Source organism: Eubalaena glacialis, chromosome 5 (genome assembly GCF_028564815.1).
Source record: "Eubalaena glacialis isolate mEubGla1 chromosome 5, mEubGla1.1.hap2.+ XY, whole genome shotgun sequence".
NCBI lineage: Eukaryota > Metazoa > Chordata > Mammalia > Artiodactyla > Balaenidae > Eubalaena > Eubalaena glacialis.
The window spans coordinates 68,725,314-68,742,916 of record NC_083720.1 but is presented as its reverse complement, the minus strand read 5'-3'; the positions used below and the strand labels follow the sequence as shown (position 1 = coordinate 68,742,916).

Here is a 17,603-nt window from a genome sequence, read left to right as displayed (position 1 = left end):
TGGATGTTTAGGAACCAGTTCAGAAGTAAAGACAACAATGAATTGTGACTGACTTTTATCCAAGCCTTGATTAGTACAGAAACCTTTTTTTTTTTTTTTTTAATTTTATTTTTGGCTGCATTGGGTCTCCATTGCTGTGCGCAGGCTTTCTCTTGTTGCAACGAGCGGGGGCTACTCTTCGTTGCAGCGCACGGGCTTGTCATTGCAGTGGCTTCTCTTGTTGCAGCGCACGGGCTCTAGGCATGTGGGCCTCAATAGTTGTGGCACGTGGGCTTCAGTCGTTGTGGCTCCTGGGCTCTAGAGCGCAGGCTCAGTCATTGTGGCTCACAGGCTTAGTTGCTCCGCAGCATGTGGGATCTTCCCGGACCAGGGATCGAACCCGTGTCCCCTGCAATGGCAGACGGATTCTTAACCACCGCGCCACAAGGGAAGTCCCCAGAAACCTTTTATATGTCGTGAGCTGATTTTTAACTTCACCAGAATTCTGTATTGTTCTCTATATCCTAAGATAGGTCTAGCCTCAAGTTTGAAGAAGCTATGCACTTCTAGCTTTTATTTCTGTGTTACGGTTTTGTAGATCAAACACAAATGAAATTGGGGGTGGAAGGTAGAAGGGATAGAAACATCCTCAGTTCTAAGAAGCCTCCAGATGATGCTGATGCTGATGCAGGTCTCTGGACCACCTGTTGAGTGGCAAGGTTCTGTACTACATCCAAAAGTATGTTACTCTTAGTTAGAATTCTAATTCAGTATAGGACATAAAGGTAATTTACACTTGGATTAATCTAGGCCACTGTAGCTTTCAGAATAAGTACCAAGTACCCATCCGACTGACAAAATTCAAGCGACTGATAACAGTTTGTGCTTGTCTAAGTTTATAGTCAGTGGAACTTTATATATTGCTAGTGACAGTGTAGATTGCAGTATGGAAGTAATCTGGTTGTATCTGATAAAAGTACAAGCACAAATACCCTAGAGCCAGCAATGCTCCTTTGGGACTCCTCTCCTATAGAGTACAATTACGTAAATATATTTCGGTGTTACTTGAGGTGGTAGAAAAAATTAGAAGTCACAATTTCCATTGAGAGGAGGATAGGTGAATACATTATGATATAACTGTTGTGTAAATCAGAGTTGTTTCACAGCTGGACTGGACTACCTCTGTGCTGATCTCAGAGACACCTGGAACCGTGATGCTGAACCTTGGCCAAGAGAAGGATGAGATGGACTGCTGTTGAATTAATGCTCTCTGCAGGGTTTGAAACTCCCCTGAAGCACCCAAAATTAGCTCCTCTGCTTAGTTTAAGGATGTATATAGATTGATGGCTTACCTGGTTTAATTTGTAACATAATCAGGTTTGTCTAATTGACTGGGGGGTATAAAAGATCCCCTGGAAACATTTTCCCAGGCTTTCCTGAAATTAAGATTTATCATCCATATCATGGAGGTTCAAAATCCATGTCCGAGGTGAACGAGAAGGGACCCTGGAGGGCTGTGCCTAGGAGTTTCTCAGGCCTCTGATGCTTGCCTGGGCTTTTATTTTCCCATTGTACCATATCCTCTAGTTTGATTAAAACTTTTCTTGAGTACACCCTGTGGAGTCTTGTGAGTCTGTTCAGTTATCTGACCCATTTGTAATGGATACATCCATACAAGGGATTATTTCTCAAAAAATGGGTTGTCTCTGTGCTTTGTCCTGGAAGTACATGTTAAGTGGAAAACCAAGTCGCAGAGAAATAAATTTTTAAAAAGAAAGAAAACAAACATGCATATGTGCATGCCTGTCTAGAGAAAAGTATGTGAGGATGCATCAGCATTCCTTACCTTGAGAAAGTGGCATGAGAGGAGGAAAGAATCTCAGCTTTTCCTTTATATAACTCCAGTTGACTTGGACAATAATACATTGATTCTGCAGTTTGATAGAAAACATTGTTGACTGAAAATGTATTTAAAAGTTTCTCAGACATATCAGTTTTTGCAGTAAGCCGTAGTTTCCAGTGTGTGTCTTCAGTGATGAATGGAGGAAACCTTTGGCTGGAGTGTAGGGGAGGAGAGAGTAGGAGGATGTACTGTTTGGGTGGAGGCAGGCATCCCCTAAGAGATGGTAGGAGGACAGGCTAGTTTACAGAGGGAGGGTGGTGCAGAAGGGTCAGGTAGGGGAGGGACGTAGGTAGGTTCGAATGTGCATGGAGAAACCATCCGAGCGAGGCTGAGGGGAATGAGCAGGTGGGGAGGATGGACAAGTGAAGCAGATTCAGATGGTTTTCCAGGTTTCAGTGAAAGTGGCCAGGCTTCCAACCTCCCTGGTGGAGCAGACTCCCTGGTGTGGTCTGGTCAGCTGAGTTTGGGAAGCCTGCTGTGACGCTTCCATCCTGTAAGGGGAACCCAGGAGAGTGGTTCAGGGCTATTTTCAGATGTGAACTGACCAGTCTCTTCCAAGTGGCAGCATTTCAAGGAGGGCTAATTTAGATTACAGAGCTGGAAGGGGTGGCCCAGAGCTGACATCAGAGGACATTCATGTCCCAAACACACAAGAACATTAGTGCATCTAATGGTTGTGTAACCATTTCCAGCTGCTCACATTGGAAACATTTTAGGAACTTATGAAACTGAGAAGGCTATTTTAAGCAAATGTTTAAATAGTTCATTGGCATCATTTTATGTAGCTGGTTTTTTTTTTTGGAGTTATAATTCACATACCATAAAATTCATTATTTTCAAGTATACAGTTCAGTGTTTTTTAGGATATTCACAGCGTTATGCACCCAACACCACTATCTGGTTCTAGAATCCTTTCATCACCCCCACAAGAAACCCCAGACGTATAAGCAGTCAATCCCCATTGCCCTCTTTCATGAGCCCCTGACAACCACTAATCTACATTCTATCTCTATGGATTTGTCTGTTCTGGGCATTTTATATAAAGGAGATCATACAACATGTAGCCTTTTGTAACTGGCTTATCTTCAAGAGTCATCCATGTTGTCACATGTATCAGCATTTCATTCCTTTTTTATGACTGAGTAATATTTCATTGTATGGCTTTACCCCTATTGTTTAACCATTCATTGGTGGATGGACATTTGGGTTGTTTCCACTTTCTGCCTATTATGAACAATGATACAGTGAACATTTGTGCACAAGTTTTTGTGTGAACATTATGTTTTCAGTTCTCTTGGATATGTACTTAGGTGTGGAATTTCTGTATCATGATAGCTCTGTGCTTAACTTTTTGAGGAAATGCCAGAGTGTTTTCCTGTATAGCTATTTTTTAAACATTGTGTATATACTGTTTTTAACATGAGATCTATTAGGGAACAGGGTTGTATCTTTAGTAAATCTATGTAACTACTACTATGGCTTCATATGGCCCCAAACACATAGGAACATCAGTGGATCCACTTTCCATCCAGCAAGTATCGACTGAGCACCTTTGTGTTGCTGCATGGAAACACTGGGAATACAGCAGAGAACAGAATAGAGAATATTCCTGTGGTCAAAGATTTTGGAGTCTGGGGAAGGAGAAAGCCTTACATAAATCCTCTCTCAACTAAATATATAGTAAAACTGTCATAAGTGCTCTGAAGGAGAAGTGCAGGAAGCTCATTTAGACTTGAGGGTAGTGGTAAAGGTGTAGGTGTCAAAAAAACTATCCCCTGAGAAAGTGGTGTTAAAGCTGAGATCTAGGTGAGGATGGAGGGAAAGTGTGTTGCAGTCGTGGAAACATGTGCAAAGGGTTTGAGGCAGGAAAGAGCGTGTTGCTTTCAGCACGGTGGGCCTGGAGAAGGGGCAGAGGGAGTGGTCAGAAGTGGTGATGGAGATTAGGCAGGTGCTGCTTCATCAGAGGGCTTCGAGGTGTTTGGACTTACCTTATGAGCCAAGGGGAGCCAGTTGAAGAGTTTTAAGCAAGAAGTCACTTAATGTTGTATATGTATGTATGTGTATAAGGATATATGAATTGATACATAATAATCCATAATTGTAATGTATGTAAAATCATTGTACTTTGTCATTATAGCTATACTGTAGAAACTAAATTTGAAGGAGATCAAGAGTGAATGTAGGAAGCTAGTGGTGAGGCTAATTCAGACCTCCAGTTGGGAGATGATGGTTGCTTGAAGTAGGGATGCCGGTGTTGGTCATGGTGGAGGAGATAAAACAAGGTGTAATTTGATATGCTTAGAGCACAAAATCAACAGGATATTTTTAGTAGTAAAAATTATTCATGATTTCCAAAGATTTTTTTTTTTTTTTTGCAGAAAATCTTAAAAATAGAGAGATGAACAGTGAGGCATATGAGCATAATAAAACTGCCAAAAACCATAATACAGCATTGTTAACAAGCCAAAATTGTTTCTTAGAAAGTATTGCTACCTCCCCCCAAAAAAAACCCTACTGGAACTAATAAGTGAATTTTACAAAATTACATGATGACAAGGTCAGTGTACGAAAGTTTAACGCGTTTCTATATACTACCGGTGACTAACTGGAAAATGGAGTAAAAAATACAACTTATAAGAAAAAAGTCATCAAATGTCAAGAAATAAATCTAATGAAAGACCCATACACTGTAAACTCCAAAACCTATTGGAGAAAATTTATGAAGACATAAATAAATGGAAAGGTGTAGCTTGTCCATAAATTGAAACACTTGAGCCCCAAATCAAAGTCCCAGGAGAGTTTGGAGTTTTTTTTAGAATTGGCAATTCAATTCTAAAATTTATATGGAAATGCAAAGAATTCAAAATAGCGCAAACAGTATTGAAAGAGAACAATGTGGGAAGACTACCTAATTTCAAGACTTACCATAAAGTTAAAATGATCAAGGTGGTATGTATTGGTGTGAAAATGTGTAAATTGATCAGTGGAATAAATACAGAATCCAGAAATCGATCCACCATAGTACCATGTCAGTTTAACGGGGGAAAGAAAGATTTTTTTTAAAGAGAATCTCAGATATGTTGATTGAAACCTTAATACAAAAATACTATATGATTCAGGGCATATGACATGCAAAACTAACTTACGGTGAATAATTTATATTTGTCTCTGGAGATAGGATAATGGACCGTAAAGTGGTATGAGGAGTCTTTTTGGAGTTCTGCATCTTGTCCTGAGTGGTGAATTCACAGGTGTTTACAGTTTTTAAAAAACTCATTGAACGGAATACGTAAGGTCTATACACTTTGTTGTAAGTTATACTTCAATTAACGAAGGAAAACCTCATGAGTGTGAGCCAGGCAGGTGTCCTAAATACAGGACAGGGAAGTAGGCTGCCTATAAAGCAGCAGGAAACCACAAACAAGCGTGGTGATGGAGTGGTGAGCCCCATCGAAAGAGGTGGCCACTGCTGTCCAAGCCGCACGTCACAGTGCGTTAATTGACTGAGCTCCCCTGATAAGCCTGAAGTCTTCATTTTCATGTCAAACCTCTTGATTTTAGAAATATTGGAAACTGATTTTTAAAAACCCAAGTATTGCAATGTGGGAATGTTTACTCGTATGAGGTGGGATTAAAAGAAAATAAACGGCAATAAAGAGCTCCAGATACTATTGAACAGGATTTTTTTTTCTAATTTAAATTTATGCAAATTTTAGCCCCATCAGTCAGTTATACAGATTTGAACAGCACTTTGCCAGCACTCCTTGCTGAGTACTTAATATTGTAGTCACTGGGTTAAGTGATTAAAGGGCGAAATGCTCTCATTTGTTCTTTTTTTTTTTTTTATTTTTTTATTTTTGGCCGAGTTGGGTCTTCGTTGCTGCACGCGGGCTTTCTCTAGTTGCGGCGAGCGGGGGCTACTCTTCGTTGCGGTGCGCGGGCTTCTCATTGCAGTGGCTTCTTTTGTTGCGGAGCATGGGCTCTAGGCACACGGGCTTCAGTAGTTGTGGCACGCGGGCTTCAGTAGTTGTGGCACACGGGCTTCAGTAGTTGTGGTGCATGGGCTTAGTTGCCCTGGGCCATGTGGGATCTTCCCGCACCAGGGCTCAAACCCGTGTTCCCACCATCGGCAGGCGGATTCTTAACCATTGTGCCACCAGGGAAGTCACTTCCCCAAGGGCTTTTTTACTCTTAAGTGTCACGCTCTGAACCCCTTGTACTCCGGGAGCAACATCCAGGAGCAGTTTTACTCCTGGCATCAGTTTGGGTGAACTCTACAGGCATTAGAGTTTTGTGTATTAGAATATAGGGATCAGTTTTAGATGCCTGGTGCTCAGATCCTTCACCCCTAGCTGTATGAATACTGTCAAAATTGGAATTTTAACTTAGTCATATAGTTACTGGAAATACTTTAGTGTTAGCTCTTCATCTTGGAATTATTATTTAAATTAATGAGGTTGATTCACCAAAATTCACTGCAAGATATTCCTTGTTGCATTTATTCATCTGTTTAACTAGCGCTGGAGTGTCTTGTGGACCAGGAGTGCTGTGAAGTGCTAAAGATAAAGAAATGAATAAGACACAGCCCCTGGCTTCAGGGAATTTTGGAACACAAAGAGATTATATTTAGATTAAAATAATTTATATTGTAACACTGGCTTCCAGACCTGTTGGTATGTAATTAGTGTTAGATTTGCTATTGCACATTTTGGGGCTTATCATCATCGTGATTTACTTAAGAGGGTTCAGCCTTCATCTCTTCTAACATCAAAAGAAACTGAATCTAATGTTTTTGTGCCTGTAAATTATTCATCTTGCAAATATTTACCCAGTAGCTACTTTGTGCCAGGTACTGTACTGTTTCCAGAGAATATTATTGTGTTAAACAAAGTAAATATTAGCGTGCCCTCATGGAATTTACTGTGAGGATAATTTGTTGACTGACGTTGACTTAATCCTTTTAAGTACTGCATGCTGTGCTATCTACTTCACATTATTCTTTTTTGTTTTGTTTTATCTGCTAGTGTCTACTGGCATATTCAGTATTATGCCACAGACACACTGCAGGAATAAAAGAAAGGTATACTGAGTAACTTTACTGTTGCAAAGCAGTAATAAAACACTGAGAAATATCAACCCCTCAATCATAATTTAATTGTAGCCTCTTCTTTTATTTCTTCTCAGTAAACCAAATATAGAAACATTTGCTATTTTCATTATTTTAAAGCTAAAGGTACAGATTTTTTTAATCTACTGGTTTATGTGTTAAATTTTTACTACCGAGTTTGAAATCCATTCCTGCTGTGCTTGTAAATCTTTTTTTTTTCTTTTTTAACATTGCTACTGTTATGGCTTCTGAATTTTTTTTAAGCTTGTTACTCCCTTTGTCAAGCATTTTTGTGGCTTTCTCCTCCAGCCAACCCCTGTAATTCCTCTGTGTGCTGATGAAAGCCCTTGGCAACGCCAGTGAGATAAAATAGTATTTTATTTTGAGATCTAAAATGTTCATTGGTTGTTTCTTTGTGTAATTTTATATATCCTTGCTGTCATAATTGGTTTTTAAACCTATAAAAATTACCACCAGTTAATTTATTTGAAGCTATTCATTTAAAATGATCATTTCATCAGAGGTAGGCTTTTGATAAGTAGTAAAAATATTCTTAAAACTGTCACCTTTTCTCTTTCCAGTTTTGAGAAGTGGTGCTTGGGAAATTGTGCACTGGGAAAAGGTATGCATTGATTTTTATTTTGTTACAAGAGAAGAAATGCATAGAGGTAACTCTAGTAGATGTAATTTTTGTATATAATATAAGCAAATGTCAAGGATTCCACTGATATGAAAGCTATTTAGTAATTAATGTTGTAAACATACATGGAATCTTCAGTTAGTCACTTCCATTTAATAATTTGCAATATATTAGAAAGACTATTACCTTAAAGTAATATTTAGAACTTTTTGTTCCTTTCATAGTATATTTTGAGTACTGTTTTCATAGATTTCACTTAACCATGGACTGTTTTGTGTTGTAATTTTTTGCTTTAATCATCTACTGTCCAAGTAAAACAAAAATTAGATTCTGATAGTTCACATTTGTATACTTTACTTCACATTCATATATCATGACTAATCGCATTTAAACACTGCTAATTCATTTTTTTTTTTAATGTCTTACTAACTAAATATCATCTTCTAATGAGCTGGAAATGAGTTCCATCAAGAAGTTAATTTGCTCATAGGAGCTCTAACATGGCAGTTAGTGAGTTGAGTCATAATTTAGCAAGTGTTATCCAAGGGTTCGTATGCTTTTCAGACCTCAATTTCAAAAGGTAAGCAATGATTGTTAGTTCTCCCTTAGTTCTGGAAGACCATTTAATCGCCAGTCATCCACAAGTGAATAACCTTCGTAACTTGGTGAGAGAGTTTCGGAGGCGAGGCCATTCTACCCAGGGGACTTTGTTTTCTGAGATTGCTAGTACAACGGAGGTGTAACCCACACTCAGTTTATTTGCACTCCAGTATTTCCCAGTTAAAGGCCATGCCCTGATTCTACCTTGTGATGTTCATAGTCACCTTGTATTCCCACAGGGAACAGGATTCATCCTGAATTAATTACATCTTTGTTTATTTTAAATCAGTAGCCAGAATAGAGATTGACATCTCCTTTTCTGGATATTTGAAAACTCACTACTCTCTCTCTCTCTGGTCTTTGACATGAAAGTAACATAGAGGAAAATACTTTGTGCTTTCCTTATTTCTGTGATAGTCACCTCTTTTTCAGAGCAAGATAAAAAAAACAAAAAAGCTCAATTTACTGTTTCAAAAGAAGTTTCTTTTATGCTTTTGTATAGTACTTGTGGATTTAAACACTTTAGAGCCAAGACAAGTAGGGTATAGTCAAGTATGATAAATTGAATTTTATTATAAATGTGTTTCATTTACTAGGTTTGTCAGGATAATTAACATAAATGCATATCCTAATAAATTGATATCAGTTTCTTCTTACCTAGAGTGCTTGCTTAGAAAATAAACAGTTGTAAAGTCAGGAGATAACCATCTACTAGTTCACCCTAAAATTAACCTGTTAAAATGTTTTATTTTCCTAATAGACAGTCATTATTCCAAGATTGATTGGATTATTTTAACTTACTTTTTCAATTTTTCACAGAGAAAAAAATTAAATTACCAGCCCATGATTTTCCATAGAGGTAGCATTCTCAGTTGTCTTGGAGATGAGTGCCACATTTTCCCTGAGCATCCCACTTCAAGATACAGAGGGGTAGAATTTAAGGTGTTGCCAAAAATCATCCAGCCAAAATGAGCTGATGTTACTTAATAACTAGAAGTAGATATTTAATTAATTAGAATTAATAAAAGTTGGTTCAGTGATGAATTCAAGATAAATATTCAGAAATTGACATCACTCTTTTCAGCAATAGCAATTTAGAAAAATACAGTGAAAAAGAGATCTCATTCCTGGTGGCATGTGGGATGCTTACAGGTAAACTTGAAATATGTATATGACCATTGTAAAGAAAACATAAAAACTTTAGGTGTTAAAGTTTCACAAAAATAAACAAATATGTAATATTCCTAGAAAAACAGCACCACTTGTTCAAAAGTAATGATGTAGTATAATCAGGGAAATTATCTTTTTTTTTTCCTCAAGAGTTGACTAAATTATTCATTGTAATTTCAAAAATAAACAGTTGAGAAAATAGAAGAATATTTTGGAAAATTAACAGTGTGCAAGGATTAAATATAAGTAAAATGGAAAGCAAAAGTTATTAAAATAGCGTGAATCTGTTGCAAAAATATACATTGATGAAAAGCATAAAATAGAATAGGATGCCCTGAAATAAAGCCTATTTAATATTTGATAAAGGAGGCAAAAATCATGGATAAAAGGATTATTTAGTAAATCATGTTGGGACCACAGATTAGCAGTTTCAGGAATAATACAGTTTATATCTAAGACACAGACTGTGCTAAAATAAATTTCAACTGGCTAGAAGAAAATGTTGAAACATTGTTTTTGAAAAACATACAAATAGAATAAAGACCTTAATAAATATTTGGAGGAGAACAAGATCAAAATCTCAAGAATCTATGGAGTTTGATTATATAAAATTTAAAACTAGTACACATCACGCAAATAAGCAGAGAGGATATAGAAATATTTGCACCAAATATGACAAAAGATTGAAATCGTTATCTAGATAGGAAATATAAGTTGGCAAAAAGTAAGAAGAAATATAGTAAGCAACCAGACTCAGTATAATATTCAACCTAATAATAAAAGTTGCAAATTTAAACGGTATTGAGGCCTCGTTTGCTATCTAGTCAAGGAAAAAAACTTCTATTTTGGAATTTTTATGAAGTATTTTATTCACATACTATTATGGATTAGCAATTTAAGTCTTCATATTGACAACCACAAAAAAAAAAAAAAAAGGATTCTGGGAATTTAGCCCAAGAAAATAATCATAAAATAGGGAGATACCTGTACATGTATAATAATTATCAATTAACATTATTTGTAACAGTGAAAAGTTAGAATATGAGGATATCCAACAATAGAAAGAGCATTTATAAATAAATTATGACATGCTACACTCTAGTATATTTTGTGACAAGTAAAAGCTGTCATTTCAAATACTGTAGCAACACAGAAAAATTTTATACCATCATTCAACAAATACTTATTGAGTGTATGTGCCAAGCAGTGAGCTCACAATAGCAAGCAGGACATATGAGGATTCCTGTGTCATAGAATAATCGGAGGTGAAAAGAACGGGACGGTGTACACTAAGATGCTGGCTATGTAGAAATGGTTTATTGAACACTAAGTGGACAGGTGTGAAAGCAGGCTGGCTTGTTGTGTTAGCCAGATTGTAAGGCAAGTCTTTTCTTTAGCTTATGTAATATTTTGTGCATTTAAAAATGAAATCAATAAACCAAAACCAACAGTCTGATTCACATGCCAATGTAATATGATACACCTTAGTGCAAATGGGCTTTAGTTCATGGTTCTCTCTTTCTTGGTCTTTCTGAGTGTGTGGCTACTGAGGCTGCTTTTTAATGTTTCTCAAAGGACCTACAAATTTGCAGTGTCCATCCAGCCATTCACAGATGGGCAGACTTCATTCAGCTCCCAGACGCTAACCATTCATCCCTCCAGTTACTGATCTGTTGCACGAGATTAAGTTGCCAGTATCTGGTTTTCTGAGAAAGTGTTACAATTACAAAGCCCTGTATATAAAATAGATAACTAAGAAGGACCTACTGTATAGCACAGGAAACTCTACTTAATACTCTGTAATGGCCTATATGGGAAAAGAATCTAAGAAAGAGTGGATATATGTATATGGATAACTGATTCACTTTGCTGTACACCTGAAACTAACACAACATTGTAAATCAACTATACTCCAATAAAAATGAAAAAAAAGGCCCTATACAAGGCATTGCATCCCCACTCTTGAAAGTAAACAGCTGTCTTCATTACCACAAAGATCAGTTCTTAAGATTGAGATGCAGCTGAGACTGTTCATATGTTTTTGCAATAGTTGCTTAGGATAGAATTTAGGTGAAGAATCTTAGAATCAACACATTTTTCTGGTTTTGTAGAAAAACATGGAGTGGTGGGCTGCCTGCATGTGTAAAAGTCACTCTATATAGCTGCTTTAATGCATGAAGTTTCCACCATGAAATATATTTCTCTGGATTAAGAATTCACATCTACAAAAATTCCTCAGTAAAAATATAAATAAATGTGCTGGGGCCTGCAATTGGACAAATCAGATTTTCAGTCAGTCTGTTGCAGCTTAATAAGCTTACCCTTTTTCATAATCCTCAATTGTAATTACTAATGTCAGTGACTTCAGAAGGCTCGAGGTAGTAACCTGAAGCCCTAAATATTTTTTTAACTTCGGTATTTTGGGGACTAAAACTGCTTTGTCATGATGTTCCTCCAACTAGAACACGTGGTCCAAGAATTTTTGCCGTCTTGACTTTCTCTTGTCTGTTCCCATGCACACACCAGGCTGGAAACGGGAATGAATGCCACGTTAGGAGCTCAGAACCCAAAAAGAAAGAGGTGTTTGAGAAAGGGAGCTAAAACATAGGCATCAGAAGGAGGGGGTAAGTTCCCTGCTCTCCGCACAGTGCTGTGAGAACAACTTTAGCATTCAGTGAGCCCTTAGTTTTCCGAAGCCACTGGGGGAACCCGTTAGACCATATAAGAGGCTAATATTTTCTTTTAGTCTTCAGTTTAATAACCGTAAGGCTTTCTTCTGTCTTACAATGAATAAAATGTTGGAAAACTGTACAATTAGACTCTAACAGACTTATGAAAATCCCTAACACTGTAATATAGACAAATATGATCCTGATTTTATAAAGCATACAGTCTGATTGGAGAGCAAACCTTAATACACAGGAGGTGATTAAGGAGCAATTAAATGGTAACCTGGGTAGCATTCTCTCTAAGTGCTCTGGCTGTAGAGAACTTTGTTCTTTTTATCTTGCTTTCAGTGGGTGCTATCAGAATACTACCACAACACATTATTGTGAGGGCTAGTTTATACCTACACTCGCTGTTTTTTTATTTTCCCAGTTTGCCCTTTTTTGAGGAAGGGGGTGTTCGATTCCAAGATCCCTGACAATTTGTCAATTTCAGATAATCCAGATTTCATCTGAAATAAATCTCTTTCAAATCAAGGCATTCAGAGTTTCCCTACCTGGATAACCAGCATACATACCATAGATGAGAAGGTCCCCTCCAACCTTGCCTAACCTGTTCCTCCCCCAGTATATAAGTAAACCACAGTGGGCTGTCTCATATTGTGATTCCCACTGAAGACATCATTCTCTCCCACCCCTCCCCCCCCAAGTAAAGTGTTATTTTGAGGTTCAAGGAAAATTAGGGAGGGGAGAGAACAAAAAGGCTTTAAGCTCCCCCTCCAAAAAAGGACTTTTCTTTTCCTGATTAATTATTAAAACGTGCTTTTAGGTTCATTTGGCTACTAAAAGTGAGGGCAACTTTCATAATATAATGGGAGTGTGACCATCAGTGTAACTTGCTGAACTTGGTCAGCAAGCCAACTTGTTAATTAGTTTGCCAAAAGCTCTGTGACAAACCTATCCCTTAAATTACTTCTAAGTTTCTGGACATAGTTTATCTTTAATTTGTCTTCAGACCATGCTCACAAAAATGCTAACAGGTAGTAAAATGAGAAAGAGACTAAGCTGTTTTTTTTTTTTTTAATTTAAAATACAGTGATTGTTTCATTATATTTGCTTATGCAAAATCAGGCTTTGCAGACAGTCAGATGTGGGTTTGAGTCTAAGCTCTTCCTCTGTGATCTTGGGAAATAACTTAGAATCTAAGACTTATTTTCTTCCTCTCTAAATTATGAATTATAACTAAGGTCATCTGAGGAGTAGTATCATATATATATATATGATAGTCTTTCCAGTAGTTTTGAGATTTCCTTAAACAGGGTGAAAATTTCATTTGGTAAATTCCTCCTTTTTATTTTTATGTCATAGGGAGAGAATAATGAGAAGATGAGATGCCAATTAAGTGGACAGAATGGATTAAATTTATTTTTATTAAGCTAAGTTATATAGCCGGTACAATAAAGATACAATGTTTGTTTTTTGAAGGATTGCCCCATCCTTGGCCTCACTCCTAAATAATTTTATGCCATTTTGTGAAGATAAGTGGTTCTTGTTTACCAATAACCATTTTTACTGTATTCTATGCTTAAATACAATGGGTTGTATATTTGTAACTATTTTCAATGCAGATAATTAACCGATTCCCAGTTTTCTTTCAGGTAAATGTTGGAGATATAGTTATAATAAAAGGCAAAGAGTATATACCTGCTGACACTGTACTTCTCTCATCAAGGTAGAGATACCTACTGATGCTCAAACAGTGTAGAGGATGGTTTCTCTACCCTGCATTGACCTTGTGATTTATCCAAGGAAATAAGGAATAAACGAAGAATTTTAAACCTCTCTAATGATTTTGAATTAAATGTTAAAAATTGATTGGATTTAAAGGACTTTCATGTTTGCCGTATAGAATAAGTGATAGGTACTATACTTTATAATTCAGAAATTATAATTACAGTTAAGAGTCTACTCTCCCTGTGGATGTATCCATATCTGTTTGTGTAGACTACTAACTCTTGTAAGATTTCCTATCATTTATTTTATATAATACATGGATTGGGTTCTGTTGATTTTATCTTGTAATCCTTGTTCATGGTAAATTCCTTTATGATGCATTCGTGTATCCCTCCACGTTTCTCAATCTTTATGGTGCATTGGTACAAGAAAATGGATAAATGATTTCTTTTTTATCATCATATCTTTTGAAATATTATACTCTTCCAACAAAAAAATTAAAGCACTTTGCTCTTTCTTTTAAGTTCTTTCCATTACTGAATTTAGATAATTTTTGTTTTGCTCATATTTAAGATAGTCATGAATTAGTATTCAGAACATATGGCACTGTTACACTTTAAAGAATGTGACTTTCAAATGGTTTTGGGTTTAAAAACTGTAAAACTAGTCCTAATATAAATTAAGAAAAATGTTTTTACTATTTTAGAGGTTGTTTATCACCATTTCCTTGGACAGTTTTATTTGTAAAATCCACATATAAATATGAACGTGTCCTTTTTTCAAAATCTGTTTAATCAGGTCATTATTTAAACTGATTGAATTTATGACAAGTTAGTGAAACTTAATTGAGCAAGTAAGAGTTCGCCAGGTATTTATAGAAGTAAGTCTACAGGTAGTTGAAGTAACTACAGGTAGTTATATTTTCATATTTTATAGTTGGGAGCTTTTGGTGCCACTTACCTATAGGGTTTTTTTCCCAGAAAGATTAAAGTTAATAGGTTGGTTTTTAAACCAACCTTTCTGCTATTAGTTCCCTTTGCTTCTAACTTTATCAGGGCAAGTTTCTAAAACTGAAGGGTGAAGGTAATGGTCCCTGTGAGAATGAGTCAACAGTGAACTTACTGTCATTGTTTCAGGTCCTAGCAAGCTTTGCTTAAGAGGCAAACGCCAGGGTTCTTATCCTGGCGTAGTGATTTTGAACGAAATACTTAATCTCTCAGGCCTTTGAGTTCACATCTTTTAAAGTGAGGAAGATGGATTAAATGATCAAACTCTGATATTCCCTGATTCTCCTTTCTGTTTAAATTGATAATCTTTCATTTAAGTTTTAAGAATGGCTAACCAACAGAATGATGTACACTTGGTGATACTAAGTAAAAGTTTGATAAATTTAATGGATGATGGACCATCTGAATGTCATATAACAAAGTTCAAAAGGATAGTAAAGCATTCCAGCAATTTTAGAAACTATTGACATTTTTCTGATTAAACTTTTCATAGAGACATAACTTACCATAAAGACCATCATATGCTGAAACATTAATTATAATTTTCATTTTTTATGCTCAAAAATATGAAGATAATTGACTATACTGCCTTGACTTTATATTTAATTCTAAGTTGAAAGTTTTCAAAATATTTTTTATCTGCCTCTGTCCAATCCAGACTCCCAATAAGCTCTGTGCTTGTATTTCTTAAACTCTAGAGCATTTTTGCAGGATTTATTTTCTCAGCATTAAAAACATTTACTGGTGACTATCAATAATGGTAGATGAGAATAGTTTCTGTATATTAATATAGCATCCACCATGATTAACTTCTTCAAAGATGATTAAAATAATCATTTAAAAATTAAGAATATTATCTGATTCATTGCTTTTTGTTATAATAGAATCAAAGTAAAGTATAAAGCTTGTGCTGTTAAATATTTCTATCCAAGTGGCAAAAATACCACCTTTCAGGGGGGTTTTTGTTGGTTTTTAAAATTTTTTTTTCTCAAAAGGTTTTTTCATTACTTGGCTCTTTTGAACTTATATTAGCCTTAAGAAATAGGTAGAAGCTTTTGCCATCATTTAACAGAAAGAGGAATTTTGACTTTAAGTCTTATTTTTAGTTATTTCCCTTTAGCCAGTGACTAGGCCAGGGTTGGAATACCTAACTTCTAATCTAGTATCTTCAATATACTACACTGTCCACTATCAAAATAAGGACATGGTGATTTTCACTGGCAAGTGAGCACCATGCTAAATGCAAAAAGCATAAACAACAGTTTATGATATTTTAATTTCTGATTTTTTAAAAATTATTAATTGCTAATATTGCATGTTCTTTGAAGTATTTTGAAATTAAAGCATGAACATGGTTGAAAGTTACTGTGTTTCATTTATTTTCATTTTGAAATGAAGAAACTGAAATTTTACCATATAACAAAAAATACATATATGGGTTTAGAAAGTATAAAATACAGTAAAATAACTCGAGCTACTAATTCAATTCCAAAGGTTCCTGGCATGTCTGTTTCATACCTTCTCTGAAAATTTTCTCCTGGATTCAAAGGCTTACCTTCCCAAAACAATTCATTACCAAGACTTTATTTATTATTAAATAATTCAAAAGGCTGCAGTTATGACTTCTAACATCCCAAGATCCATGCCTTTGCAGCTTTACATTAAATTTATTAAGATATTTATGCAATTAACTTTGAAAATGTTTTGGAATCAGGAAACTTTAACAAAGTTTTTTTTTTAGAGTGGGTGTAGGGGGAGAAATAATATAGTATACTTTGTTTCTCAAAAGCCTAAGAATGGTTTCCACCATTATTTCTTTTCTTCTTGGGTAGGAGTGGACATGTAAGAGATGGCAAGAGAGTGAGGAATTGGAGAAAGGAAAATCTATAAGATAAAGTAGCTCTCTATAGAAAAATATGTTTTTATTTAATTTGCTAAGATATGCTTGTGAGTAAAATTTTAGAACTCAAAAGCTTCTGCATTAAAAATTGAAAATTGGGCTTAAAAGCAAATAAATGATCCTTAAATATTCTGTTTTCTTGTGCCTTTAGACCTGATCAAAATGAGTTTTGAAAAAATTGGCATTAGACATTATTATTAACATGTATTATTTTCTATAATAATTTCAAACTTTCTGTCTCTTTTGTCCATTTGTTTGTTTGTTTTTCTCTGTTATTCATTTTTTTCCGTTTTAATTATTTTGAACTGGGACCTGTAGGTGGCAGTAGGGGAAATAGTGAAAGTGACCAATGGGGAACATCTCCCAGCAGATCTCATCAGCTTGTCCTCAAGGTTAGAACCACTGAGTTGTACAGGATGTGTGTATGTGGATCCTCACCCTACACCAGAAAACAGTTTGCACCCAGAGGTGGTTGAGCTCTGTATCTCTTCCGTTAAAACACAAACATTTTATACTTCTTGGTGATGGATGTTTCACAGATATTTCAAAGGCCTTTTTTGAATACATTGTTGATTGACGTTCCTCCCTCAAGTGGGCAAATTCAGCTCCTGTTCTTATCAATAGGAGTCGGAGTCCTTGAGGCATGCCAGTAAAGGTAGATTGTAATTGCCTATGCATCATTACGATATATTCATATTTAACAGCTTGCCTAAATGCTAAGGCTTAATTTATTACCTCTCCAGGATATTGTTTTGCACAATGTTAAGATTTACATGAAAGACAGTTATCGAGAAATTTTTACAATTTTAAACATGTCTTAAATTTGAAATTTTCTGTAAGTTCAATTGAATCCCTTCAGCAGTTATGCTATAATTTGGGCTTGTATAGGGTTTACAG

The 17,603-nt window shown here is 35.8% G+C and overlaps 1 protein-coding gene across 1 annotated transcript in view; it reads left to right on the top strand.

The window, feature by feature from the left end:
* Positions 1-17,603, top strand: part of ATP8A1 (ATPase phospholipid transporting 8A1) — a 230,217-nt gene that overhangs the window by 52,830 nt on the left and 159,784 nt on the right. Inside the window, exons 6-7 of the mRNA XM_061191344.1 lie at positions 7,571-7,611; positions 17,025-17,098. Of these exons, the coding sequence (XP_061047327.1) occupies positions 7,571-7,611; positions 17,025-17,098 (115 nt within the window). The remainder of the gene's footprint in view (positions 1-7,570; positions 7,612-17,024; positions 17,099-17,603) is intronic.